Genomic DNA, 24,984 nt, shown 5'->3' with positions numbered 1-24,984 from the left:
CTGAGATTTATTTAGCATGGTTGCAAGAAGTTCTTTTTTTCTGGTATAACAACTTCATGGTGAGTACCAGCACGTTCTCTTATTTATTTTTTTAAAAAGCAGTGCTTGCAAGATTATGCTTTTTTAAAATTTTTAATTGCATTTGTTTGGAAGAACTACATCCTGGCTTCCTGTTCCTAAAGGAACACTTGCAGGTACTTTTCAAACTTTGTGTACGTGGAGGGACAATTTCCACACCAGCTCCTCTTCTCCTTGGTTGAAAAGGCCCAAGTGTCTCTAGAGATTGCCAGGAAAGCATGCATTCCTCTCAATTGCCTTATTATGCAGCAAAGGAGCTCAAGTTATTTATAGCTGGATCCTTAAAAAGGTGACATTATTGGGGGGGGGGGTGTCAATGCTTCAGCCTTGGAATTCGAGTGCAGCTATATAGAACAAAGTTCATGACTTGTTGGGAGGTGGGAGAGAGGAGAGTCTGCTTGTCTTAAAATACATTTAACTCTCAAAGCCCTAAAAGAAAAATGCTAAGTTTGGACCAAATAGTCTACCTGGGTCGGTTTTCAGGCCCAATTTAAAGTACTGGTTAAAACTTTGAAAGCTCTATATATATGACTGAACAACGGTTACCTGAAAGACTCTTCTGATCATATTTGCGTATTTGGATACAACAAACCAAAGAATTGCTTCAGGAAGGACAAGGAAATACCTCAGTAGAAGTTTTTCTTTTTTTTAATTGCAGTAGCAGAGTTCTTGATTCTTTCTCTGATAAATCAACGAGAACTTGCAGCGGAAAGGACGAGAGGCATAACAAGAAGAAAGGGATCTAACAAAACCCACAATTAATGAATATGAGAAACAGGCAGCAGTGTGTCTCCGTGGGGCTAGCTGTCCTCCCATCTCCAGCGACATGGGGAAGATTCACCCCTGGCTGCTTTCCTGGAGCTCAGTTTCCTTCTCAAGGAGGAGAATTTGTCTCCAAGGACCTTCCGCAGCCCCGCAGTGTCACTGGCAAAAGGCAGGTCCCTCCGGACGCTGGGCAGCTCCCCCGTGAACATTTCCCAGCGGGCCAGGGCATCCACCGCCTTGTCTACTTGCAAGAGATCCTCCTCGGAGACGTCCTTTTCGAGAGCGGCAATGCACATCTCCAGCCACAGTGTGTACTCCTTAATTATGTCCGAGGGCTTGGGAGCACCGCCCAGTCGCTCCTGGCTGGGAGCATCGGCCAGAGAACAGGACGGCTCGTCGAGGTCAAGATCCTGCAACGTGGAAACGGCCTGGCTGCAAGTATCTGGGGTCAGGGGCTCCGAGAGGGAAGTCACCGCTTCGGAATCGTTCTCGCCACCCATCCCAGAGTCAGCGCTGTACGGCAAAACGTCTTCTGACACGGACAAGTCTGCCGGGTCTTGGCTGGGCCAGGTAGACAAAAGAGTTTGCATCCAGGCATAGAGTTTCTGCACCAGAGAACAGAAAACAGGGTGACTGCTTCTGTTGCCATTTCAGATCAGGGCACTGATAATCAGGGAGCACAGAAACAGAGGGCGCTGCCTTGTTCCAAGTGAGACCCATTGGTCTACCTAGCTCGGGGTTGTCTACATGGACTGCCAGAAGCTCCCCAGGCAGAAGTCCCTACCTGGACTTTCTCCGAACCTTCTCTGACACTCCTGATTTGGGCAGGTTGGAGGATGGATGGTGGTTGACAGATTGAGGTTGAATCCTGACAAGACAGAAGTACTGTCTTTGGAGGACAGGGGGTGGGCAGATGTGAGGGACTCCCTGGTCCTGAATGGGGTAACTGTGCCCCTGAAGGACCAGGTCCGCAGCCTGGGAGTCATTTTGGACTCACAGCTGTCCATGGAGGCGCAGGTCAGTTCTGTGTCTGTATACCAGCTCCATCTGGTACACAGGCTGAGACCCTACCTGCCCACAGACTGTCTCGCCAGAATGGTGCATGCTCTGGTTATCTCCCGCTTGGACTACTGCAATGCGCTCTATGTGGGGCTACCTTTGAAGGTGACTCAGAAACTGCAAATAATCACAATGCAGCAGCTAGACTGGTGACTGGGAGCGGCCGCCGGGACCATATAACATCAGTCCTGAGAGACCTGCATTGGCTCCCAGTACATTTCCGAGCACAATTCAAAGTGTTGGTGCTGGCCTTTAAAGTTCTAAATGGCCTTGGTCCTGTATACCTGAAGGAGCATCTCCACCCCCATCGTTCAGCCTGGACATTGAGGTCCAGCGCCGAGGGCCTTCTGGCAGTTCCCTCACTGTGAGAAGTGAGGTTACAGGGAACCAGGCAGAGGGCCTTCTCGGTGGTGGCGTCTGCCCTGTGGAACGCCCTCCCATCAGATGTCAAGGCAATAAGCAACTATCCTACTTTCAAAAGACATCTGAAGGCAGCCCTGTTTAGGGAAGTTTTTAATGTTTAGTGCTGTATTGTGCTTTTAATATTCTGTTGGGAGCTGCCCAGAGTGGCTGGGGAAACCCAGCCAGATGGGCAGGGTATAAATAATAAATTAATATTATAGGTCTTATTTGCTATTGAAGCATTTGCTTCAGCTCAGATTAAAGCAGCCTTTGTCAACTAGATCTTTTGGATTACAACCCAATTATTGGCCCCAACAAGCACAAGCTGAGAATGATGAGAACAGCAGTCCAAAGTATATGGAGAGCTGAACTAAAGCATCAAGCATTTCCCTTGAGTGTGGTCACAGATCCTGCAGAGCCCCTGCACAGCATCTGGAACCAGCACCTGCTCCATGGCCAGTCCTCTCTCAGCCTTATCCTGTGCCTTAGGGGTGCATAACCTGGCCAGAATGAGGACCTGTATGAGGAGAGCCACGCAGGGACACAGACAGGCTAATGCCTTGCCTTTCCTACACGGCAAATGGCCTGAGACTCTCTTGAGCCGCCTGTAGGTTTCTGCTCTCCAGACAACTTCTCTGCTTCTGTCTCCCTCTGATGGGGATTATAAGATGAGCAGCCTGGAGCTAGTGACCAGACGAACCCCCGCCTTGCAGAAAGGAGGGGAAAGAGCCACCTTGCTCTCTGAGTCTCTTACCTTGTAGCGCTCGATGAGTTTGAAACCCACCACGTACTGCAGCTTCCGGAGGCATATTGGGCAGGGCTCCAGCGGCCGCAGCAGAACTTCATCCAAACTCAGAGCCCCCTGCATGATGCACTGGAGCCAACGGCAATTCCCCAAGCCAATCAGGTGGCAGATCTCATGGCATGTGACCTTTCATTGGAGGGGAAAACCAAGAGCAGATTAAGGTGAACTTTCACTGTTGAGTTTCCTTTCCTGCCTTGAACTGGTTCTCCTTTCCTCCACCATCACCAGGGCCAGATTTAGGTTTGATGAGGCCCTAAGCCAGGGGTGTCAAACTCAAATTCATCGGGGGCCGCATCAGCAGTTTGGTCACCCTCAAAGGGCCGGTTGTATCGGCCTAAAATATTTGAGCAGGCTGAGACCCCCAAAGTTGATGGGCTTTGACATTTAAATGGGATGTGTGTGGCATGTGATAAATTATGTGAGGTTCGAGCTGGTCTTTGACCCGTAATAAATGATGATGATGATGATGATGATGATGATGATGATGTGAGGTGGGGCCTACCTGCCCCCCTCAATATTTTATTCAGCCTGACACCCCTGTTATGAAAGATTACTAAAGTCTGCCCCTGTGGTGATGTATCATAACATTGTGCAGGCCCAGTCTGAGGGCACCTTTACTGGACTGCGTCTTGTGGCTGGGGCTTATCTACGCCTTCTCTTCCTTCTCCGCCTGGTGCTGCCTCCTCCCTGTGCCAGGTGCTGGCGGGGGGGGGGGGGGGAGATGTGCCGGTTGCAACCCAGTTTCTGACGGGGGCCAATGCTGCTTGTTCTTCCCTCTACTTTTCAACACTGCAATATATCGCTACCGTATCACAACATCACTATCACAATGTTGAAAAGTTGGTATCGTCTGCTTTTAGGGGCTGATGGGCTTACTCAGTACGGACAGGGGCACTCCTAGGAATTTATTGGATTTCAAATCCCTGGATTTCAAATCCCATTGAGGGGGGGCAGGGGCGGACTTTGGTAATATGGCACCCACCCTGAGTGAGGACAAACTTTGGTGCCCCCCCCCCCATAGAATAAATAGGCATCGTTATCATTATTTTGTCCTCCCTTGGCTCGGGGCGGGTAAGGCGCCCGCACGGCCCCAAATCTGGTGCTGGTGGAGGAAGCACATTTCCACAACGGGCCGAGCTGCCCCTGTGGATCCTGCTGCCTGAGGCAGCCGCCTCCCTTGCCCTCCGTGGCAAGCCGAGGCTGAGGGGGACGTTCGCTTGCCCAGGCGCCGGGCTTCCGTCCACTTGCTCCGGTGCGCTCGCTGCAGCCCTGCTGCCAGCTGCCAGCAGCCGTCGGGGAAGGCGGCCGGGCTCCGGGGCTCGGTGGGGCCCGCCGGCAGAGGGCGGCGCTGCGCCTCGCCTGGGCGTGGAAGCCCTGCTGGCACGTTGTCTCCCACGCCGCGCGTTCGCGTCGCGCTCCCGCCTCCATCTCGGCTCGCTCCCTCCCGTTCTCCGCCTCCGCGCCTCGCCTGCCAGACTCGCATCCCTGCCCGGCGGCGGCACAGCGGAGGCCGAGCATGGCACCAGCAGCGGCTTCCGGGGCGCGCGGAGGAGCAGCCTCTCTGCTCACCTCCACCTTCGTGCTGAAAGGCGACGCGGCGCACAACCAGGCGATGGTGCACTGGATGGGCGAGAACAGCAGTGAGAATGGCGGCTACACGGGCCACATGACAACGTCTGGCGGGCCGGATTCGGCCCGCGGGCCTTGTGTTTGACACCTGTGCCCTAAGCTATTGAAGGTAATGGGGCCCTTTATATGTCCAGCTGTCCTTTGTCCACAACAAATTGTCACAGTTTTTTGCATTGAATATATGCTATATGGTAATTTATGGACCTAATAGGTATCTAAAGCCATTTGCACATAACAGATAGGAGCCTACACAACACAAAACACGGTTGCTGTATGTAGATTTTATTTTATTTGTTTTTTATCTTATATTTTGGAAATGTACACCCAGTTTTTCTTTTCCTTTACATCTTTTGGGGGTTCCCAAGAGAGTGGGCCACAAGCTATAGCTTGTTTAGCTTGTTTAGTCATCAACAAATTGTCACTGTTTTTTGTGTTGAATATGTGCTCATACCCTTAGTCTACACTGCCTGATCATCATTCTACAAGCACTCTTTAATATTAGATAACAGGTACAACAGCTTGACCAACATTCAGCTGTGCTGCACTGCAGTCTGCAGCTGTATGCCAAATGTTGCCCTGCAACCAGTCCATGCAGAATGTAGGCACCCTATATATAAAGGTAAAGGTAAAGGTACCCCTGCCCGTGCGGGCCAGTCGTGTCTGACTCTAGGGTTGTGTGCTCATCTCACTTAAGAGGCCGGGAGCCAGCGCTGTCCGGAGACACTTCCGGGTCACGTGGCCAGCGTGACAAAGCTGCTCTGGTGAGCCAGCACCAGCGCAGCACACGGAAACGCCGTTTACCTTCCCGCTATAAAGCGGTACCTATTTATCTACTTGCACTTAGGGGTGCTTTCGGACTGCTAGGTGGGCAGGAGCTAGGACCGAAAGACGGGAGCTCACCCCGCCGCGGGGATTCGAACCGCCAACCATACGATCAGCAAGTCCTAGGCACTGAGGTTTTTACCCACAGCGCCACCCGCGTCCCAGCACCCTATTTATAGAGATGAGCAAACCAGTGATATTTGAGGGAGCAGGCTAGCTGGTGGGACCCATTACTAGGAACCTACACAACACAAAACACTGTTGCTGTATGTAGGTTTTATTTTATCTGTTTTTTATCTTATATTTTGGAAATGTACAACCAGTTTTTTTCCTTTATTTTTTTTGGGGGGAGGCCCCAAGAGAGTGGGGCCCTAAGCTATAGCTTCTTTAGCTTATATGTAAATCCAGAACCGTACCAGATCCTTTTGTGTGTGTTTTTAATTGCTGGGCACTTAACCTGGGCCCTTCTGCATGCAACGCAGGTGCTCCACTGTTGGGGAAATATTGCACGCCTCACCTTGCAACACTGGAGCATCTCCAGCATATTGAACAGCAACGCCTGGTGTCTGGCGTGCTCCATAACTTCGTCATGAACCTCTTGTCTCCATGGCGCTGGGTTTAATGTGGTGCAACCCATCTGGGGGAAGTCGCCCGTGAACCTGGCAAAGCTGCAGACCCCCACCTCTGCGGAGGCAGGAAACAAGAGGGGAGAGAGAGGTCAGCCTCGTTTCCTCAAACGCCCAGGCATCCCACCCAGATAGGAAAACCACCCTTACACATCTGGGTACAGAGATATCTGTTATATAATGAAGTCTGTTGAAATATATAGAGAAGATGGACAGATGTCAGTCTGATCCCAGCATTGTTTTATCTTCTAAAAATTACGCATTAAGCAAGAGAGAGATGGAGCTGAGGATGACTGTGGCTTGGTTTCATTATGCACACAGCAAACCACTGTTTTGCCTCTATAGAATAGTGAGGGGTTAAGTACCAATTTATAGGAGGTTTTGTTGCTGGAGAGTGTGTGGTAAATGTGTACTTGAGGAGCCTTGCTGCCTCAGAATGCATTAAGCAAATTGTGCAGAACTTTGCATGCAGAATAATGCTCAGTAGTATATCTTATTGACTTCTTTTTTAAAAAAAATAGTTCATTAAATTTATAAAAGACTGACAAGCAGAAAAATAAAACTTCATAATTACTCAATTTTTAATACGCTACTGTACGCAACTTTAATATTCAGATAAATCCATTACAGCAGGAGTTGGGCGTCTCTGGCCTCTGGGCCAATCTTGGCCTGCCAGGGGGTCCAGTTTTGCCCGCAAGGCCATTTCTCCAAAACCAGGCCCAGCTATCAATCAGCTGACATAAGCTGATGGGTGCGGGAACAGGGTTCAATTCTGCACTGGCTGTGCCCACCAGTTCCCCATAGGGAACTTGCACATTCAGCCAAAGTAGTAGCATTTAACTGATGAACAGAGAATTCAGCCCTGCTAGTGATGTATGGAAGTGAGAGCTGGACCATAAAGAAGGCTGATCGCCAAAGAATGGATGCTTTTGAATTATGGTGCTGGAGGAGACTCTTGAGAGTCCCGTGGACTGCAAGAAGATCAAATCTTTCCATTCTGAAGGAAATCAGCCCTGAGTGCTCACTGGAAGGACAAATCCTGAAGCTGAGGCTCCAATACTTTGGCCACCTCATGAGAAGAGAAGACTCCCTGGAAAAGACCCTGATGTTGGGAAAGATGGAGGGCACAAGGAGAAGGGGACGACAGAGGACGAGATGGTGGGACAGTGTTCTTGAGACTACCAGCATGAGTTTGACCAAACTGCGGGAGGCAGTGGAAGACAGGAGTGCCTGGCGTTCTCTGGTCCATGGGGTCACGAAGAGTCGGACACGACTAAACGACAACAAGATGCTGCTTTGCCACTGTGTTCCCTATGGGGCATAAGAGCCAACTCCAGGGGGCTGTGGGTGCTTGTGGGCACCCACAAAGTCAATGAGAAAAGCCGCTGGTAGGCTGTGGTGCTGCCTCTGAGAGAGAAACAGTTCAGCTCCGCCCTCCACAGCCAACCAGCGACGCATCCTTTTCGGGGGGAGAGCTTGGACACAGAGCCCCTCCATTGTGGAAAAGGGTGCGTCGCTGGCTGAGGAGGAAGAGGAGCTGCCAGCCACCGCAACTTCCATGTTGCAGCGGCGGGCATCCACAATCCAGAGGGCGAGATGGAACCCCTGCTATGGGGAACATGCTGGTGGAACAACCCCTCCCTGATCTCCATGGGTCAACCTTGATGTCATTATAACACCAGATGATTGACAAGTGGATTGACTCACCTACCTGCCCACAGAGGGACCGAAAGATCTGGCCTACTGAGCTGCAGAGTTTATACAGCACCACCCAGGCCCTGGGACTTGACTACACAAGCCAAGAAGATGCTCTGCCACAGGTAGCTTTACCTAGTGTGCCCTCACAGGCATTTCGTTAGTATTTATTTTATTATTTCAGATCAATTCCCAGGCAGCTTAAAATATAGAATTCCAGATTACTAAACTGCAATAAAACCCGGTTTTAAAAGCAAAAAACAAGCAGTTGGAAAAGCAGCAGGATTGATAACTGTGCTGCAAAAAAAAGCGCTGGTAGAGCTAAATGAATTAAATTACAATTAATCTGGTAGGATCCTTTGTTTGTTTTATTTTTTGAAGAAAACTGCCTAATGTCCATCTGGTTGGTTTACCAGGGTTCCTCTATATCAGAAAGTGGGGTGGAGGCTGTCCAACTAATTAACCACCCAATGAACCTCATTGATATCCCTGCCACATTAAACGCTTGGCAACTATTAATGAAACCAGAACAACAAGTTATAGAAAACTGCAGAATAGCAGAAGAACTGGCGGGATTTCAGGAGGAGAGGACCACAATCGATCATTGTTCCACTCTTAAATTAATCCAGTCAAAAATATACAGGGAGGGGCAAAAGCATTAAGAACTTAAGAGGAACCTGCTGCACCAGACCAGTGGCTCTGCCCGCCCAGCATCCTCTTCTCCCAGCTGCCTGTGAGAAACCAACAAGTAGGATCCGAGCACAAGAGCGGTTTCTAGCAACCAGTATTCAGAAGCACAGAAGAGAGCCAGTGTGGTGTAGTGGTTAAGAGCGGTGGACTCATAATCTGGTGAACCGGGTTCGTGTCTCCGCTCCTCCACATGCAGCTGCTGGGTGACCTTGGGCCAGTCACACTTCTTTGAAGTCTCTCAGCCCCACTCACCTCACAGAGTGTTTGTTGTGGGGGAGAAAGGGAAAAGGAGATTGTTAGCTGCTTTGAGACTCCTTAAGGGGACTGAATTGGCCACCTCATGAGAAGAGAAGACTCCCTGGAAAAGACCCTGATGTTGGGAAAGATGGAGGACACAAGGAGAAGGGGACGGCAGAGGACGAGATGGTTGGACAGTGTTCTCAAAGCTACCATCATGAGTTTGACCAAACTGTGGGAGGCAGTGGAAGACAGGAGTGCCTGGCGTGCTCTGGTCCAGGGGGTCACGAAGAGTCGGACACGACTAAATGACTAAACAACAACAAAAAGAGGAGTGAAAGGCGGGATATCAAGTCCAAACTCTTCTTCTGCTGCTGCTGCCTCCCAACTGTAGAAGCAGAGCAGATCCATTGTGCCTTGTAACCACTTATAGCCATGAATTCCCCCACCTGTGTGCATCTGGCTTCAGCATCACACCCCACCCTCCAAGGAGCTCACAGTCCCAAATGGGAGTGTTCAACCTGTGACTGCAACTCCTGCCATCCCTGGGATAGCAAACGGAGGTGAGAGCCAAGGGCAACAGGTGATAGACGTGAGCAGATGCAGCCAGAGGTGCTTATTCTGGGAATGAAGACTGGAGTGTGGATGTTAAGGAAGTGCTTCATGGAAAAGGTGGGCTTGGGTGTGGTAAGTTGAAAGAAGAGCACAGGAACATAGGCAACGAAGTCAAACCATCAGTTGGTCCATCTAAATCAGTACTGTCAACACTGATTGGCAGCTCTGCTGGGTTTTAGAGAGATTTCTCTCTCAGGAGATGTTGGGGGTTGAACCTGAGACCTTTAGCTTGCAAGTCAGATGCTGTGCCCATTGAACTATGGTCCTTTCCTGTAGAGAGGGAGATGATACTACATTTATGCTGTTAGACTGGTAGGTTCCAGAGACAGAGCCTTTTTACTCGTGGCTCCACATCTTTGGAGCTCCCTCCCCAGAGGGCATACGGTAGGGTTACCAGACGTCCCTGGTTCCTGGGGACAGTCCCCGGATTTGCAAAGCTGTCCCCGGACAAATTTTGTCCCCGGAATGTCCCCAGATTTGCAAATTTGTCCCCGGGAAACGTGGCAGCGGCAGCCTCAGCAGCCTGGAGCCAGCCTGGTAGCCCAGGTGGCTCTGGCTGGCTTCAGGAGCTGCTCGCTGACGCCTCCACTGCTGAAGGAGAACCAGGAATGTCCGGAGGTACAGATCTCCTTCCCCCTTCCCCCTTTGTTTTGACAGATCTGGAGAGGCCCGGGAGTCACGGGCAGGCGTTGCCCAGGAGGGGGTGCAAGGCACGTGGTTTCTCTGCCAGGCAAGGTGCAAAGCCCTTCTTTTGCACCCTGTGAAATATAAATGCGCAGAGTTTTTTAAAAAAATTGGGCAGCAGCCGCCCGCCTGTGACTCCCAATCCGTCAAACCAAAGGAGGAAGGGGGCAGGAGATTGGGGAAGGCTCAGGAGTCACGGGCGTGTGGCGTGCCATTGCCCAGTTTTTTAAAAAACTCTGCGCATTTATATTTCACAGGGTGCGAAAGAAGGGCTTTGCACCTTTACACAATATGCATGTGTTCTTTTGCCTCACCATCCCCACTACTGACTCCCTGTTGCTACTCAGCTTCAAAAAAAAAAAAAAAGGTGTCCCCGGATTCATTGAAAAAAATCTGGTAACCATAGCATACGGCCTCATCACTACTCGTTTTTAAGAGAACTATGAATGTGTTTTCCTCCCTATCCCTAGACCAACCTTGGCCAGGCAAGAACTTGCTGAAGGTGAAGCTCCATGTTTCACAGGGGTAGAGGTCAGCAAGGGTGAGACCCAAGACGCAGAGGGCATCCATGGGCTTGTTGTTCTTCAGAAAGGTCAGGATCCCATCTGGGGGGGGGGGGGGAGGAAGATGCCAAAACAAAAGACACAATCCAGTGAAACATGTCAATCTTGTCAATCTTTCAATTCCCTTGGTAGAACATTTAGAAACCTATTCCCTGCCCTTCAGCAGAAAGTACAGCCTGCCCTGTTTCAGGCTTTTGTTTGTCTGTTTATGTACTGTATTTATTTCCTGCCTTTTTCCCAAGATGGGATTCAAGGCAGCTTACAGCATTTAAAAACACTATTGGAAAATACAAAGCAATAAAACTAGCCAATGGAAAAACACAGTTAAAATACATGAGAAACACAGTTGGAACTAGCATTAAAGTATTTTTTATAATAATAATAATAATAATAATAATAATAATAATAATAATAATAATAATAAATTATATACTGCCCTTCATCTGAAGATCTCAGGGAGGTTCACAAGATAAAGTAAAGGGAGCCAGTCTGACCTCTCTTGGGAAGGTATCCCACAGTATGGGAGCAGCCACAGAAAAGGCCCTGTCTCTCCCATGTCACCACCAACTGTGCCTCTTATATTGATGAGGCCAGGAGAAGATGCTCATTCGAGGATCTTAATACCTGGATGGGTTTGTATAGGGAAATAGGAGCTTTCAGGTAGCTTGGACCAAAACTATTATATTCTGTAATGACTTGTTATTCCAATGAGATTTTTTAGCGTTTATTTTCAAGCCTTAGTTTAAATATATAGCAACCTTTCCTGAGTAGCTGGGGTGGAACAGGATGAACAGAACACATCCACAGGGTATCAGTCTAATCAGGAATCCATTATGAACACACCCAATTTGGGTTAGCACCTTTTTCCATGAAAACAAAGGGATGGAAATATCTTTGTGGGGGGGTGTCCCAAAAGGAAAATGTGGTTCCAGTCCTCCATCTGGTTGGTTACTGTTGCAGCTGCTAATCATGGAATGATTTTCCATGGAAATATTATTCTCCCACCCCCTGCCTCACACCTTTCCTCCTCTACTGTGCAGGCAAAAGGCAAACATCGCCTAAATCAGGGTGGGAAAGCTGTGCGGCCTTCCAGAGACTGCTGGGCTCCAATTCCCATCAGCTCCACCAGCACAGCCAGCGGCAAGGATGATGGGAACTGGAGTCCAACAACCTCTGGAGGGCCATACTGCTTCTGTATCCCTGGCCTAAGAGGGTTGAGGGGGCCCAAGGACATACTCAAGGGAGAAGAGGGCAAGGATGACCTCAAGTTCCCGGTAACTGTCAAAGGCACTTCCCAGCCAAAGGAATGCACATGGGAGGTAGCTAGCTCTTAACTGTCAAAGATAACACTTAAAGTCACCTCTACAGCTCTGAATACCCACACACAGCAATCTAGCATCTACTATGCTCTTCCCAGATCTGCCCTCTATGGAGCAATTGCAGAAACAGGGGACCACTTCCCCTCCACCAGTTTATGTACTTTCTCCCGTCGGGATTTGGGCACACAGCTGGAGACTGCGCCTGCGTGGAAACTTCCTCTGCTCCTCCCTTTTCACTCCCCTTCTGGTTCTGGGAGACAGTGGTGCAGGGGAAGGTGAGGAAGCACTTGGCCCTTCATTTGCCTGCCCTGCCTCCTCCTCTTCCAACCCATCCTGTGCTCCACCCTCCAGCCATGAAGGGTCCCTGACTCTTGCCTCTGGGCTGGCAAAATTCTCCACTTACCTCCTTCTCCTGAGTCAGACTTGAGCCCCATTTCCTAGCAACACGCCTCGCCGTCCCCCAACTCGCTCTCCTGTCGGCTTACCTGTATGAAGCTGCACTCTGTCCGAATCCTGGCTGTGACGGTAACAGCAGTGGATGGAAGAGACTGGGACGGAAGGAAGGCACTTGACTCGGAGACCCCAAAAGAAAGACTCGACGCAGCCACAGAGGGAGTCCAGCAGCGAGATCCCAGCAGGGCCGTCGCTTAGATCTAAGAGCAGAAGCATCAAGTCAGTTCCTCGGGGGCTCTTTTTTTGGGGGGGGGGGACTGTGCCCTACAGCAATGCAAGAAAGGAGAAAAACCCCAAGGAAGGAGAAAATTCCCAAGAGCACAAAGCTCCAATGTTATTATTTGTATATTATTTATGTTTTGTAAGAGCCTGGCACTTGCACTTTTTGAGCAGTCATTGCCTTCCTCAGAGAAGAACATCACTAATAAGGGAGAGGGCGCCCCGTATCTGAAGATTGACTGCAAGCGAAAACAATTTTCTTGTCTACCAAGGAGGATCCAGCATCTTCAGAATGTGGGAAGAAATGAATCAAAACACACCCAGTGTCTTCAACTACATCCAAAGCCACATGCGAGACTGGCTCTAGGGGATTTTGGACAGGGTCCATTGTAAAACTAGAGATGGGTGCTGGCTCTGGTGAAGTCCCTATGGGGACTTGAAGCAGGACTCCGAAGACAAGAGTGGCCTCTCAATCTGCTTCCTAAGGGATTTCAGGGGAAGATTCGGTCTCCACCAAGCCCTGGTCGAAGAAAGGAACTACAGGGAAATCAGTCAGACTATCATGTACTGTTGTGGTCAGGGCCACAACTGTTTCTGCTGTAATAATAATAATAATAATAATAATAATAATAATAATAATAATATATTATTTGTACCCCACACATCTGGCTGGGTTTCTCCAGCCATTGTGGGTGGCTTCCAAAGATTAAAAATACCGTATTTTTTGCTCTATAAGACTCACTTTTCACTCCTAAAATGTAAGGGGAAATGTGTGTGTGTCTTATGGAGCGAATGCAGGCTGTGCAGCTATCCCAGAAGCCAGAACAGCAAGAGGGATTGCTGCTTTCACTGTGCAGTGATCCCTCTTGCTGCTCTGGCTTCTGAGATTCAGAATATTTTTTTTCTTGTTTTCCTCCTTCAAAAACTAGGTGCGTCTTGTGGTCTGGTGCGTCTTATAGAGCGAAAAATACGGTACATTAAAATGTCACACATTAAAAACTTCCCTGAACAGGGTTGCCTTCAGATGTCTTCTAAATGTCAGGTAGTTGTTTATCTCTTTGACATCTGATGTGAGGGCCGGCACCCTTCTAAGAACATAGGAAGCTGCCTTATACAGAGTTCAGACCATTGGTCCATCTAACTCAGCATTGGTTACACTGACTGGCAGCAGCTGACCAGGGTTTCAGGCAGGGGTCTCCCCCAGCCCTACCTTGAGATCTTCTGCATGCAAAACAGGTGCCCTGACCAAAAGGCACCAAAGCCACGAACTATGGCACAGACCCCTCTTTCCCTGTCTCCTTTGCAAAGCTCTCCCATCACAACCTCAATTCCACACATGACATCCTTGTCTCCTTTGTTAGTTGGTGCCAAAGACCCAGCAGGTGCATTACCTATAGGCTGCAGGTATATGTGCTTGCGGTAGACTCTCTGCTTCCTCCTCAGCAGGGAGTAGTAGAAGGTTTCAAAGTCCTCGGGGGCATCGGGGTGGCTGAGGAGCCAGTCGAAAGCCGTCCGGATGAACAGGCTGCAGAAAAGTGTCCTGTGCGGGTTGTAGGCTTCGGAGAGGAAGAGCTTTTCGGCGCTGGAGAAGGCCTTGGCGTAGAGCTCCTGCAGCGCAGGGTTCGTGGAGATCAGAGCGTCCTTCAGCGCTCGGGGCCCAAAGCTGAACTCTTGGGCATGTCTGCACTGCAACATCGCTGACGGCAGACCCCGCTTCAGTGGTGCTGCCCTCTGCCAGGAGAAGAGACCATGGTCAGCATCTAACTAGACTCTGCTCACAGGGGAGCTTGCCAGGGGAGCCAGCAAGCCCTGAGGATCGCCTGTAACATCTCAAGGTGTTGTAGGACGGCGGTTCAGAAGAGATCAAAGCTGGGAGCCCAGAACCCAGGGGGCACCATTTCACATTTGTTTTGTTGTCTATTAAATAATCAGATCCCAGAAAGATGTGAGTATTTAATCATCGCTCCCGCAATCCTTGGCACAATGGATCAGTGCATCTGGCTGTTAACCAGAAGGTTGGTGGTTCGAGCCCAACCAGGGACGACTGTTGGCAGGATTCCTGCACTGCAAAGGATTAGACTTGCCAGCCATTTCCCCCTGCTTTCCCGCCTACTTTTTCTCTGTCTTTCTTATTTATTTATTTATTTATTTATTTATTTGGCAGTGATCCACGCAAGTCTGCAATCGTGTAAGTGAAATTGGTGTAAGACGCTATCTACCTGCCTGTTTTAAAAAATCGTGATTATTTCTCCATCCCCTGGGAAAACTCAACCCCAATCTGCCGTTGCAGAATGGTTTGGTTTAGCGTTTCCATCCAAATTGATGCTCCGTGGCACTTCCTTCCTGTAATACAATGCACTGCTTACGGCTGCCATCATGCCAGGAACCCCTAAATTACACCACGTGCAATTTTCAATGATCTCTTCATAAATGATTCCCTTTGTAAGTCAGCTACTACCAAGCGACTCCCCGACAAGCACCCATGAATTATTCTCTTTGAAGGTTCAGCTCCATCCTTCTCATTCTGAGCTTTGCTCTGCCACCCCCCTCCTCGGATAAGACGTATTCTGGAGCAACGGCAGCAAACATGAGCAGCATAATAAAATAGGGCACAACTGTGTGGCAGAACGAGAGTTTAAGCGTGGGACGTCAAAAGGTTTTGCACCCTACTGCTTTAAACCAGAAGTGCCTACAAGGAAGACTGGGGTCTACTGGTGAATCTCCAGGTGATTTGCGAAGCTGTCTGGCTTCCAGTGGTTTAACAGTAGTACAAGTCCCTGTACAACTCAGGATCAGGTTTCCTGCCAGTTCCCCTTATATACTCAGTAGCCCTGTGTGGTCTGTGGGAAAGTTTCTCCTTGCAAATTCCCAAGATCTCAGAAGCCTCCTCCGGAGTAACTCGGAACAGGGCTTTTAGTGTGGCTGTCCCTGTTCTGTGGAATAGCATCCCTGCAAGAGCCCACATTCTGGAAGCAACTGAAGGCATTTTTGTTCTGACTGCTTCCCAGCGGGATAAATGGCTCTTCACCCTAAATGTCTGCTTTGTATGGCTTAAGGGTCGTTTTAAAAGTTTTTGCTTTTTTTGTCTTTTTAATTATCGCTATCATAGATCAGCTTGAGATGGTTGCTTAGAAAGCAATTAAGAAATACAGTGGTACCTCAGGTTAAGTACTTAATTCGTTCCGGAGGTCTGTACTTAACCTGGAACTGTTCTTAACCGGAAGCACCACTTTAGCTAATAGGGCCTCCTGCGGCCACCGCGCCGCCAGAGCACGATTTCTGTTCGCATCCTGAAGCAAAGTTCTTAACCCAAGGTAATATTTCTGGGTTAGTGGAGTCTGTAACCTGAAGCGTATGTAACCTGAAGCATATGTACCCTGACGTACCACTGTAAATGATAATAAAATATCCCATTTCTTTTATTGTTGTAGTATTGCATTTACCGTATTTTTTGCTCTATAAGACTCACTTTTTCTCTCCTAAAAAGTAAGGGGAAATGTGTGTGCATCTTATGGAGCGAATGCAGGCTGCGCAGCTATCCCAGAAGCCAGAACAGCAAGAGGGATTGCTGCTTTCACTGCACAGCGATCCCTCTTGCTGTTCTGAGATTCAGAATATTTTTTTTTTCTTGTTTTCCTCCTCCAAAAACTAGGTGCGTCTTGTGGTCTGGTGCGTCTTATAGAGTGAAAAATATGGTATATCCTACCTTTCACCCAAAGAGCTCAAGGACATTCTCCCCTTCCCCTTTTATCCTCACAGCTAACCTGTGAGGTGGGCTATGCTGAGAGACTCTCACCCAGTGAGCTCCATGGCTGAGGGGGGCGCTTTAAACCCGGGTCTCCTAAGCCCCAGTCCAACACTCTGGCCTGCTACACTAGGAGCAGGGGGAGTTGGCAACCTATTCCATATTAAAAGGCAGCAGCAAGTGAATGGCTCAAGGGAGTGAGAAAGAGGCTGTGGATTCTGGGACTCTGGCTTAGCAGCATCTTGCCAGTGGCCCATCTAGTCCAGCACACTGTTCTCACAGTGGTTTAATGAAGAAGAAGAAGAAGAAGAAGAAGAAGAAGAAGAAGAAGAAGAAGAAGAAGAAGAAGAAGAAGAAGTATACCCCACCCATCTGCCTGGGTTTCCCCAGCCACTCTGGGCATCTCCCAACAGAATATTTCAAAAAATCTAACATTAAAAACTTCCCTAAAGAGGGTTGCCTTCAGTTGTCTTCTAAAAGTCAGACAGGGTGCCACTACCAAGAAGGCCCTCTGCCTGGTTTCCTGTAACAACACTTCTTGCAGGGAGGCAACCACCAGAAGGCCCTCAGAGCTGGACCTCAGTGTCCGGGCAGAACGATGGAGGTGGAGATGCTCCTTCAGGTATCCTGGGCCAAGGCAGTTGCCCAGATAGGAAACCCGCAAGCAGGATTTGGGCAAATGAGCAGCACTCCCCCCTCCCACGGTTTGCATCAAGTGGGATTCAGAATCATGGCTGCCTCCAACTGTGGAAGGCAGAGTATGGCCCTTGTGGCTAGGACCCGCTGAGAGCCCTCTCCTCCGTCAGGAATGCGTCTCATCCTCTTTTCAAGCCATCCTTGTTAGTAGCCATCACTGCCTCCTGGGGGAGCAAGTTCCATCATTTGACCCCGTGCTGCGTGAAGAAGGACTTTCTCTTATCTGTCCCAAGTCTTCCAACTTGGTGATTCTATCTGGATCTAAGCTGTGTTAAAGGTAAAGGTACCCCTGCCCGTACGGGCCAGTCTTGACAGACTCTAGGGTTGTGCGCCCATCTCACTCAAGAGGCCAGGGGCCAGCACTGTCCGGAGACACTTCCGGGTCACGTGGCCAGCGTGACAAAGCTACTCTGGTGAACCGGCACCAGAGCAGCACACGGAAATGCCGTTTACCTTCCCGCTATAAAGCGGTACCTATTTATCTACTTGCACTTAGGGGTGCTTTCGAACTGCTAGGTTGGCAGGAGCTGGGACCGAGCAACGGGAGCGCCCCCCGCCGCGGGGATTCGAACCGCCGACCTTTCGATCGGCAAGCCCTAGGCGCTGAGGCTTTTACCCACAGCGCCACCCGCGTCCCAAGCTGTGTTATAATATAATAATAATAATAATAATAATAATAATAATAATAATAATAATAATAATAATAATAATAATTTATTATTTATACCCTGACCACCTGGCTGAGTTTCCCCAGCCACTCTGGGCGGCTCCCAATCGAGTGTTAAAAACAATACAGCATTAAATATTAAAAACTTCCCTAAACAGGTCTGCCTTCAGATGTCTTTTAAAGATAAGATAGCTGCTTATTTCCTTCACATCTGAAGAGCGGGCATTCCACATGGTGGGCACCACCACCAAGAAGGCCCTCTGCCTGCTTCTCTGTAACCTCACTTCTCGCAGTGAGGGAACTGCCTGAAGGCCCTCGGAGCTGGACCTCAGTGTCCTGGCAGAACGATGGGGTGGAGACGCTCCTTCAGGTATCCTGGACCGAGGCCGTTTAGGGCTTTTAAGGTCAGCACCAACACTTTGAATTGTGCTCAGAAACGTACTGGGAGCCAACACAGATCTCTCAGGACCGGTGTTATGTGGTCCCGGTGGCTGCTCCCAGTCACCAGTCTAGCTGCCGCATTCAGCCGTGTTCTGGCTGAACCCTTTGAAAACAAGGAGCACTAAATGCAGTTTAGCATCGCTTGTCGCTAAAGGTGTTGGGCAAAGCCACCCGTTCAGTCCTCATTTTCCATTTGTAAATCAGAGAGTGCAGTGGGACATTATGAACTGAAGTTCATAATGATGCTCTGCTAAAGCAAGCCGTAACTGGCTCACAGGTTCACGTGGCTTTTGCAACTCTGCCAAGGGCTCCCTCCCCCCCCCCCCCCGCTATGTCGCTCTGTTTCAAAGCTGCATATTCCACTTGGCCGTTCATTTTAGTGATCTCTCCATTCTGTTTGTCCCCCCCCCCCCAGCCCTGGCAGACATTCAGGAGCCTCCTTCTCCTGCCATTTCCCATGTGCCCAGAACAGAGGACAAGGAAATGCACACAGACCGTCACCATGCAGAGCCTCTCAGAATAAAAACCATGTCATGGAGGCGCCCACGGGCGAAAGGCAGCTTTTCCACACTGCTCAGGGGCACCTTGTTCATACTTCCGGAGAGACCGGATACTTTGCATAAATGGGCCTTGTTTTTAAGGCAAGACCAGTTTTAAAAAAGCAAAACAGGAGCCACCAGAGGACCGTGTTCACATGACAGGCAACTACAAAGAGGCGTAGGAAGATGGGAGCACTGTGACATAGCTGAGCATGGATCTACCCTAAGGTTTTACCAGATTTTTTTCAATGAATCCGGGGACACTTTTCAACTTCAATGGATTTTATATGGGTAAGGTAAAGGTAAAGGGACCCCTGACCATTAGGTCCAGTCGTGACCGACTCTGGGGTTGCGGGGCTCATCTCGCTTTATTGGCCGAGGGAGCCAGCGTACAGTTTCCAGGTCATGTGGCCAGCATGATTAAGCCGCTTCTGGCGAACCAGAGCAGCGCACGGAAATGCTGTTTACCTTCCCGCTGGAGCAGTACCTATTTATCTACTTGCACTTTGATGTGCTTTTGAACTGCTAGGTGGGCAGGAGCAGGGACCGAGCAACGGGAGCTCACCCCATCACAGGGATTCGAACCGCCGACCTTCTGATCAGCAAGTCCTAGGCTCTGTGGTTTAACCCACAGCGCCACCCGCATCCCTTAATCCCTTTATATGGGTACTGATTTGTAAATCCGGGGACTGTCCCTGGGAAACGGGGACGTCTGGTAACCTTAATCTACCCACAAGGCTGCAGGTTTGCGACTTGATTGCTCAGCCCTTTGTAACTCACTGTTGGATGTGTGTGGCTCCTAGGAATTGTGCTGTGACGAGGAGCAGTAAGAGTCTACCTACACACAGTTTGCAGAGGCTCCTTCCTGTTTCCTGGGGAAGCAACCCAAACTGTCTCTCCTCCCAACGCCAGCATCACAGGAGAAGAGCTGGAGAAGAGTGTCAGCAAGGCAGCTACGGCCACAGCTTGCCTCTCCAAAAGGCTTTGGGGAAAGGTGATGCTAAAATCCAATACCAAGTCGAAGGTCTACCAGGCTTGCCTGTTGAGCATGCTGCTTTACGGAAGCGAGTCATGGGCAATTACAGCCACCAGGAGTGACGCCTCAACACTTTCCATATGCGCTGCGTCAGGAAGATTTGGGGTTTCACATGGCAGGGCAGAGTCTCAAACCAAGATGTGTTCTCCCAAGCCCACATTCCCAGTGTGTTCACACTCCTATCCTGGCTCGGCCATGTCCACAGAATGGAAGATGGCAGGTTCCCCAGGGGCATGCTCTAGAGCAGGGGTCAGCAAACTTTTTCAGCAGGGGGCCGGTCCACTGTCCCTCAGACCTTGTGGGGGGCTGGACTATATTTTGAAGAAGAAAAAATATGAACCAATTCCTATGCCCCACAAATAACCCAGAGATGCATTTTAAATAAAAGCACACATTCTACTCATGAAAAAACACACTGATTCTCAGACCGTCCACGGGCCGGATTTAGAAGGCAATTGGGCTGGATCCAGCCCCCGGGCCTTAGTTTGCCAACCCATGCTCTATGGGGAGCTTGCTTCGGGCACCAAGCCCATCGGCAGACCAACTCCGTATTACAAAGATGTCTGCAAACATGAAGTCTGGCAACGTTAACACTGCCGTATGGGAATGCTTTGGAGACAATCACAGTGCCTGGATGGTCAGTCTGGCCGTCCATCCATAGCAGTGACCAGAGAAGGAATGACGGCTGCGAGTGTGCTGCAGCAACAAAAAAGTACAAATGCTATTCTAGGCTGCATCAACAGACGCATGATGCCCCTATCAAGGGAAGTCATAGTATTGCTCTAGTCTGCCTTGGTCAGACCACAACTGGAGTACTGTGTCCAGTTCTTGGTGTCGCAGTTTAAGAAGGATGTTGACAGGCTGGAACGTGTGCAGAGGAGGGCAACCAAGATGATCAAGGGTCCGGAAACCAAGCCTGATGAGGAACGGTTGAAGGAGCTGGGTATGTTTAGCCTGGAAAAGAGGAGGATTTGATGGCTATCCTAAAGGGCATGGAAGATGGAGCAAGCTTGTTTTTTCCTGCTCTGGAGGGTAGGACCCAAACTAATAGATTCAAGTTAGAAGAAAGCAGCTTCAGATTAAACATCTGGAAGAGCTAGAACTGTTCAGCCGTAGAACAGACTCCCTCAGAAGATGGCAGACTTCCTTTCCTTGGAGGTTTTTAAGCAGACCTTGGATGGCCACCTGTCATAGATGCTTTAGTTGTGATTCCTGCATTGCAGGAGGTTGGGCACTAGACTACCTGTGGGGTCGCTTCCACCTCTACAATTCTGATTCTATATCACTTTTTGGGTGAGACAGTATTTTTGTTTAATGATACCCTAGGGAAGGGCTGTAGATTACCGCTTTGCATGCAACAGGTCCCAGCATTTCCGTCTAGGGCTGGCAATGCCTCCTCTGAACCCCTGGAGTGCGGCTGCCGGCCAGTGCTGGCAACACTGATCTAGATCGGCAACGCAGCTTCCTATGCTCCTGAACTACGCTGCCTGCTTCAGAAGCGCTCGCTCCATCTATTAAAAAGGCGGGGCGGGATTTACATGAATGTAAAGGTTAACGGAAGGGCCTCCAGAGGACCAGGGCGGGCGGCGGTATTATTTTGCAGAACACCAGCCACTCTTGGCGCATCCTGCGAGTTTAGAGATAACCCTGGCGCCGATCGCACCCCCTCCCCTTGGGACCCCTTTCGGCCCGGCACTGTGGACGCGGGTGCCCGCCCGTCACGCTCTCCCGACCCGCGTGCGCGCCAGACCCCGGAACGCGACTCCCGGGCTCATTCTCACGTTCACTCACACCCCGCTGCAGCACCTCCCGATCCGCAACGCCTCTGCCCCCGAGCCTGTCGCAAGTTGCTCGGCGCTTGTCCTTCTTCCCGTCCGATGACAGGCGAAGGGCAACGGGAGCCCCAGGCAACTGAATTCTCCCGGTCGAGCGGCGGCGGCGGCGAAGCCGGGAAACGGATCTCCCGCGTCAACGCGGACATGAGCGAAGCCCCTTCCTAAGACGGCGCTTGGCTGAGCCTGAGCAACGACGTGGCTCGCCAGCATTTCTTGCAGTTGTGCGCGACGCACCTGCCCTTTTCTCCCCAGGGAGTGGGGAGTCCCCAAACTCCTCCCGCCACCTCCCCGGGTCTGGAGAAGCCACTTTGCAAAGGCGCGTTTCCTCCTCCTCCTCCTGCTCGATTTGCAACCGGGGTCCTCCTCGCTCGCTCGCCTCTTTTGCAAATCTGCAGCGCTTGGCGGCGGCGGGCGAAGCGGCCGTCACTTACCTCGCTCTCCCTCCAAACGCAGCTGGGATTGCGCGGGGATCTCCCTTCCTGCAGACGGAGAGGGAGGGAGGGAGGGAGGCCGGCTGGGGCGAGCGGGAGACGGAGCGGGGGCAGCTGGCGAAGCCGTGACGCGCCGGGCGGATGGGGTTTGCGCGCCGCCGGCTGGAGAGACGGGGTGGGGACTGGGGAGAGAGCAGGCGAGGCAGGAGGAGGGGGGTGGGCTCCGATGAGGAAGGGGGGCAGTGTTGGGGAAAGTGGGGGCGTGATAGGAAAACAAACAGCAGGAAAAACAAACCACCCCGGTTATCCTTTGACTGGCCCTTCCTCAGAACATATTGGCAAGTCTTGCGCGTTCCAGCCTTTGCATCCCTGGCATCCGGAAAATGCTTTTAACAAGCCTTTTCCTCCCAAGAGCGTTCAAGGTTAGGAGCCAAGTATGTTATCCCTGCTGCCGGGAAGGACGTTAGGAGAGCCCTGGGGCCGGATCAGGCCAGGCCCCCCCCCTAGTCCAGCATCCTCACAGTGGCCAAGGAGATGGAGAGAAGCCCGTGAGCAAGACCAGAACCCCCTCACCTCCCGGGGTTTCCAGCAACTGGTACCCAAATGCACTGAAAACGTACGAGGATCCTGGCTGCTGGATCAGGCCCCTGGCTCACCTAGTCCAGCAGGCTGTTCTCACAGCGGCCAACCAGATACCTGTAGGGCAGTGGTTCTTGTAGTCTGGACGCTCAGATTTAATTCATTATGTATCTATTAAGATACAGGTAAACCACCCTTCCATCAAAATTACTGGAGTGAACAATAAATGGAACCAAACAGGGTCATGCAGCCACAAAATTCACCCGTTAAAATACAGTGAGGATGGAGTAAGAGAAAGTGACCGACCGAAAATGCCCAGAGTAGGGTTACCAGACGTCCCCGGTTCTGCAAATCTGCCCCCGGACAAATTCCGTTCCCGGAATGTCCCCAGATTTGCAAATCTGTCCCAGGGAAACATGGCGGTGGCAGCCTCAGCAGCCTGAAGCCAGCCTGGGAGCACAGTTGGCTCTGGCTGGCTTCAGGAGCTGCTTGCTACCCGCTTCCGCCATCACTGCCGAAGGTGAACCGGGGTCTTCTGGTGGTACAGATTCCCCCTTTGTTTTGACAGATCGGGGGAGGCTCAGGAGTTGAGGGTGGGCAGTCGTTGCCCAGAAGGGGCGCAAGGCACATGGTTTCTCTACCTGTGATCGGGGTGTGTGGCTTGTTGCTCCCTGTTAGCAAAAGCTAAATAAAGATAGAAGATAAGCAGACATGAACATTTGCTTAGTGGGCTTACTGTAGAGACTGCAGAATCCAGCTCTTCTTGGTAGATATATACGTAGATAGAATCTGGAAGGGGCATGCAATTAATTTTTCTCCATAGTACCCATTTTTGAAAACCGAGTATTTCGGAGCCTATTATTTGACTAAACCCAAGCCTTTCTTTGTAAGAAATGCTTTTGTTGAGATGCGAATTCAGTTGATGCCTTCTGCAGTCTTGGATGTCTGCTTTCGTAAGGTCCCATACAATGGCAGGTTTTGTATTCGTGGTCAACTACAGGCGGAATACATTGTGCATTATTTGGTTAATTTGCCCCTTATACAGGGATCCAAGAGATCAATTTCCGGAATCTCTGCTTGTACATGGCAGTAGGTACAATTCAGTGCAAATGGCTCAGTTTCTCTTGAGTGTCACTAATAGCTCAGTGACACATGAAGGCCTTCCTTATGCACTGCCCACAAAAAAAGATTTGTAACAGAAGGTTGGATAACATTGCTGCAAGTTCTTCTGGGGACTTGGAGCTGTGATCTGAAGCTGAGCTAGCTTTGAGCTAGCCGACGGTTTTTCTGACCTCTCTTCTTATCACTGGTGTTTGTTTTGTAATATTTGTGTATGTTTTTACTATGGTTGCAGTTTGGTAATTATGAAATTGCCATGGCCTTTGGCTAGCACAACGAACTTATGGATGGTTATGATAGTATATAAATGGACTCAGAGTAGAGAGACCCAATTTCAAGCTCAGCCATGAAGCTCACTGGAAGTCCGTGACCAGTCAGTGTCTCCTAACCTACCTCACAGGGTTGTTGTGAGGGATAAAACAGGATTGGGGTGGGATAGCCACATATGATAGACTTGAATGAAGGGTAGGATAGAAATGCTACAAATAAATAGTCATAGCATTATTATTATTATTATTATTATTATTATTATTATTATTATTATTATTACTATTCTCCTGCCTCTGCTTCCTGCGGTTTAAGAGATGCAGTCATTCTCAGTCTCTGGGACTGCTTGTTATTGGCTTAGCTTTTGCCCTTTCAGAATTAAACTGCACGATGCAGCAGGGTTCATCTCTATGGGTATTAATTCATGCCTCGTGGCTGTTCCCGTGCCTGGGGAATCCTGGCAGCGTGAGCAGACACTTATCATTTTGCGCTTCAGGATTTCTTAATGCGATTTTACATAGAATTTGCATTGGTAACGAGGAGCCAGGCCCAGCTCTTGTTGAAGTGGGCTGCAAAAGCCCCGCAGACTCGAGCGGGGGCAGGATCCGGCCTCTAAGGGCGGTGCAAGCCCAAATCCCCCCCCCCCCGGCTTCTTTCTCTGCTGGCGTCTTATTAAATGCACCAGCAAAGTGTGCAGACTGGAGGTTGAGGGGATTCTTTGCAGACAGTTAAAATGCTTGATCTTTTCTGCTCGGCTGCGATTTTGAGGAGGCGCGTTTTCAAAATGTAGGTCTCGTTAGGAAATGATCTAATCCAGCCCACTCCCTTTCCAAAACAACCACCTGCATTACGGAAAGAGGCTGCTGCTTACTGCTAGAGCATCTGTCTTGCATTCAGATGTTCCCATATTCCGTCACCATGAACTCTAGCGAGGGCTAGGAATGTCCAGTCGCAAACCCTGGAGAAGC

General features: G+C 50.1%; 2 protein-coding genes across 5 annotated transcripts in view; one reads left to right on the top strand and one right to left on the bottom strand.

Moving 5' to 3' along the window:
• CARD11 (caspase recruitment domain family member 11) overlaps window positions 1–24,984 on the top strand; it is a 324,316-nt gene that overhangs the window by 168,580 nt on the left and 130,752 nt on the right. The gene's annotated exons all lie outside the window — the stretch shown is intronic.
• Window positions 254–22,170, bottom strand: AMZ1 (archaelysin family metallopeptidase 1). 4 transcript variants are annotated; one of them, XM_083413603.1, is made up of 7 exons: window positions 22,052–22,170; window positions 14,053–14,392; window positions 12,475–12,642; window positions 10,584–10,712; window positions 6,078–6,244; window positions 3,059–3,235; window positions 254–1,448 (listed from the first exon to the last, which is right to left on the bottom strand). In XM_083413603.1, exons 2-7 carry the CDS (start codon window positions 14,354–14,356, stop codon window positions 879–881), a joined length of 1,515 nt encoding a protein of 504 aa, XP_083269729.1. In that variant the 5' UTR covers window positions 14,357–14,392; window positions 22,052–22,170; the 3' UTR covers window positions 254–878. The 4 variants fall into 4 exon arrangements, with proteins under 4 accessions (XP_083269729.1, XP_083269730.1, XP_083269731.1 ...); XM_083413604.1 differs by lacking the exon at window positions 22,052–22,170 and adding an exon at window positions 21,855–21,953; XM_083413605.1 differs by lacking the exon at window positions 22,052–22,170 and adding an exon at window positions 21,577–21,719.

Source organism: Podarcis tiliguerta (assembly GCF_965153285.1).
Source record: "Podarcis tiliguerta genome assembly, chromosome: 14".
NCBI classification, from domain to species: domain Eukaryota; kingdom Metazoa; phylum Chordata; class Lepidosauria; order Squamata; family Lacertidae; genus Podarcis; species Podarcis tiliguerta.
Note: the sequence above shows the minus strand (reverse complement) of the source record. Positions and strands in the feature narration are given on the sequence as shown.

Excerpts from the sequence above, each read along its gene's own strand:
- AMZ1 (XM_083413603.1), bottom strand. The coding sequence starts at position 14,356 with ATGTTGCAGTGCAGACATGCCCAAGAGTTCAGCTTTGGGCCCCGAGCG. Across the intron at positions 6,245-10,583 it reads CAAGTTCTTGCCTGGCCAAG|AGGTGGGGGTCTGCAGCTTT; the intron begins GTTGGTCTAGGG and ends CTGCCTCCGCAG. Across the intron at positions 1,449-3,058 it reads AACTCATCGAGCGCTACAAG|AAACTCTATGCCTGGATGCA; the intron begins GTAAGAGACTCA and ends TCTCTGGTGCAG.